Source organism: Octodon degus, unplaced genomic scaffold (genome assembly GCF_000260255.1).
Source record: "Octodon degus isolate 3935 unplaced genomic scaffold, OctDeg1.0 scaffold00268, whole genome shotgun sequence".
In the NCBI taxonomy this organism is placed as follows: Eukaryota; Metazoa; Chordata; class Mammalia; order Rodentia; family Octodontidae; genus Octodon; species Octodon degus.
The window spans coordinates 856,382-859,781 of record NW_004524844.1 but is presented as its reverse complement, the minus strand read 5'-3'; the positions used below and the strand labels follow the sequence as shown (position 1 = coordinate 859,781).

The following is a 3,400-nucleotide window of genomic DNA, read 5'->3' as shown; positions in this document are numbered from 1 at the left end:
CACGCTGACCTGGGAGCTGGGGGGCAGAGTCGTTTCTGAGTCCCCTCCTTCAGGACCCAGACCCCTAAGGCTGGAGCTGCCCAGGGTGAAGCCTGAGGACGCGGGGCGCTACACCTGCCGAGCGGAGAGCAGCCTGGGCTCCAAGCACCGCACCCTGGACCTCTCAGTGCAGTGTGAGTGGCCAGAGCAGCTTGTGCTGGGAGGGATGGGGTGGACACAGGGGCAGGCAGGTCCCAGAGCACCAGGGACCTATAGGACCAGGCCCTCCTCTGTCTACGTGGATGAGAAGTAGTGACTGGGACTTGTGGGTGACCTTCCTTCCCAACTTCCCTGGGACCTGGGTGGATCCTCAGCTCAGAAAGAAGTCCCAGTCCCTGGAGAGCCACTTCTCTGTCTGCACTGCAGATCCTCCCGAGGACCTGAAAGTGATGGTTACCCAAGCAAACAGCACAGGTAGGAGGGCACAGAGGGACCAGGGCCTCTGCTGCCAGGTGGTGGAGCCACACATGGAGTCTCTGCTTCCCTCCGCAGTCCTGGAAATCCTTGGAAATGGCACCTCCCTACCCATCCTAGAGGGCCAGAGCCTGCGTCTGGTGTGCGTCACCCACAGCAAGCCCCCAGCCAGGCTGAGCTGGGCCCGGGGGACACAGGCCCTGAGCCCCTCCTGGCTGACCGCCCCTGGGGTCCTGGAGCTGCCCCAGTTTCAACTGGAGCATGCAGGGGAAGTCACCTGCCATGCGGAGAACCTACTCGGCACCTACAGTGTCTCTCTGCGCCTCTCTGTGCACTGTGAGTAGGGCAGGGATGGGGGACTGGAGGAGCCTTCACTGGTGGCTCAGGGAGGGGATCCTGGTCTGGTCCTGAGCCTCTTCCTTGTACTGAGCTCTCACCCAAGGCTTGGATGGGATGCCAGGGTGTCCACGGGACCCAAAGGCCCCTATCCTGCCACTTCCCACTTGGGACACATGGGATGAGTCCCAGGGAGAGGAAGGTGGATGGGGGGAGACAGATCCCAGGGCCAGAGGAAAGGAGCTAGGGTGGGAGGGGAAGGTGATGAGTTTGGAAACACGGTCCTGTGCTCTGCTGGCTGGAGGACGAGGACACAGAGCTATAGGCCTGTGGTTGTGAACAGCAGGGTGTGGGGAGGGGAGGGCCTCAGCCTAAAGCCCGCTGGTCTCCAGGGAAGCCAGAGTGCTTGGGGAGGTCCCTGCTGGCGGCTCTTGGGGGAGCAGGGCTGGCTGCTGGGCTGGCTCTCTGTGCCTGCCTCTTCCTGCCCAGGTGAGTGTGGGCCCCGGCAAAGAGGGCAGGTGGATGGGAGGCAGGGAGGGCTGGGCGGGGGCTACCCGTAGGCCCCTTGGTGAGTGTGTGTCCGAGCTCTGATCGCAGCCTCCTGGGTGGGGCAGTTCATGTGGAGAACCTCCTCTGAGCTGTGTCCCTACCTATCATACCTCATTTTGCTTTCCAGCCTCTTGGAAGAAAAGCACATCAGGGTCATCCGGACTCTGAGGGACAGTGTCTGCAGGGTCCTGCCCTCCACCCTCTGGATGAAGACCCGCAGGGAGCAGGGCAGGAAGAGGGCGGCCAAAAGGAAGGACCTTCCTCCCATCCCAGATTTCCTTTATGATGTGAGTGAGGAGCCCCCTGCACACCCCAACTCCCAAGCTTAGCTCCCTAGATGGCCACGGCCACATCTTCCACGATGTGGTATACACCAGTGATCCCCAAATAGGCCTTGGCCTCTGGGTCCCCATGACAGCTGCACAGCAGCAGTCAGAGCCCCTCTCGGCCTGAGCTCCCTTGGTCTCCCTCAGTCCAGGCTTCTGGGCTTCACCCCCTGCTGGAATCACATCCCACAGGGCTGCCCACCACATCCCCTCAATTCTCTCTGGACCCCTGAGCCCTGCGCTTGGTCTATGCCTCCCCTTCAACAGAGGAGCCCAAATGCCAGGAAACACTGCTCTCTGCTGCAGGCCCTGGGGTCTCCTGCATGCATCAATCTGAGGCCTCCTGCAGAGTGGGCTCCCTGAGGCACTCAGCTTTGGGGGTTCCCTAGAAGATGACTGAGAGCTCCCTGGGGCTGTGTCTGTCACTGAGATCAGATGAGAGTCAGCCAAGGGAAGTTGGCAGGGGCAGGGTCTGTAGGGAGCAGGCACCAGCTGCAAGTGCTCCTTTCCACACAGAGGGACACAGAGAGCCCTCAGTTCTCTCAGCCTCAGTGTGACAATCAGAACAGGGCACTGCCCTCGGAAAGACAAAGAGTCCTGCTATCCAGGGTTCTGTTGGTGGCCTGTCACACTGAGAGCATGCACACATGTGGCTGGCCTTAGTGATTTTCTAGGCCTTAAGGAGGTGAGATTGATGTCACATGACCCAAGGCAGGTACTGTAAATCACAGGGTCCCAAGCAGAGAGCTGGCCTGGCCTGTGACTCTCAGGGGAAGAGCGATGCTCCTGCCCAGCAGGACTCAGCCAGGGCTGCACTGCGCCGTCCCCTCTCAGGAGCCAGCACCATGGTCCACCCTGCCCGTGGGCCAGGTGCAGCCTTCACTGCACAGCGTCCTCTGTGTCCCAGGCTCACAGCAAGGTGTCTCCACCGTGTGTGCCTGAGCTCTGAAATCCCAGGGCCTCCCCTGGCTGTGCAGGCTGAGCCAGTGCCCGCCGTGGTGCCGACCACTCTGTGCAGCCCTCACAGCTGCTGTTAGACAGCAACCTCACTGCCAGTGGGGCAGCGCCTGCTCACCCTGTACTCCGTGGATGGAGCGAGGTGCAGTTTGGGGTCTGCTCAGCTGACTGTCGATGTGCAGAGCCAGGGAGGGAAAGCTATGGAAGGGGAAAGCAAGGTGCGCTCAGGGGTTCTGGGCAGGAACCTAATCCAAAAAAGCAATGAGCAAATATGTGTTGAAAGCATATAAGTGGCTGAGTGGATGAATATTTTTTGGGACGATCCATGGAAGATTGCTAGTCACTTTCCTCACTTAATCAGGCTCCCCCTGCCTCTCTGCCAGTCCCCATCACCCTCAACCATGCCCCTTGCCACTTCCCTGCAGGGTAAGAGCTATGAGAACTGGTCAGAAAGCCCGCACTGCCCACGCCTCGCTACAGGTACTGCGATCCAGCAAGAAGAGGAGGAGGACGACTACACCCCCATAGACTTCTAGGAGGACTCGCGCACCTCGGGCTGCTCAGAGATTGGGATCTGACATGATGGCAGCCGAGGAGCACCCTGGGAAGGGAGGCCTGGGAGAAGTCCTGAATCAGCCTGCACATTGAATCTCCATGTCATCAGGGTCCCGGCCAGCAGGGTGGGGAGCTCTTACACCCCTGCTGCCACAGCTGGCCCCCACTTCAAGTCCAGACTTGGAGCAAGAACTTTACTCCTCAGCTGCCTCTTCTGGCAAAGG

General features: G+C 60.4%; 1 protein-coding gene across 1 annotated transcript in view; it reads left to right on the top strand.

Annotated features, from left to right (window-relative positions):
* Nucleotides 1–3,400, top strand: part of LOC101584781 (sialic acid-binding Ig-like lectin 11) — a 54,572-nt gene that overhangs the window by 11,209 nt on the left and 39,963 nt on the right. The window contains exon 4 of the mRNA XM_023706679.1: nucleotides 406–453. Within this exon, the coding sequence (XP_023562447.1) occupies nucleotides 406–453 (48 nt within the window). The remainder of the gene's footprint in view (nucleotides 1–405; nucleotides 454–3,400) is intronic.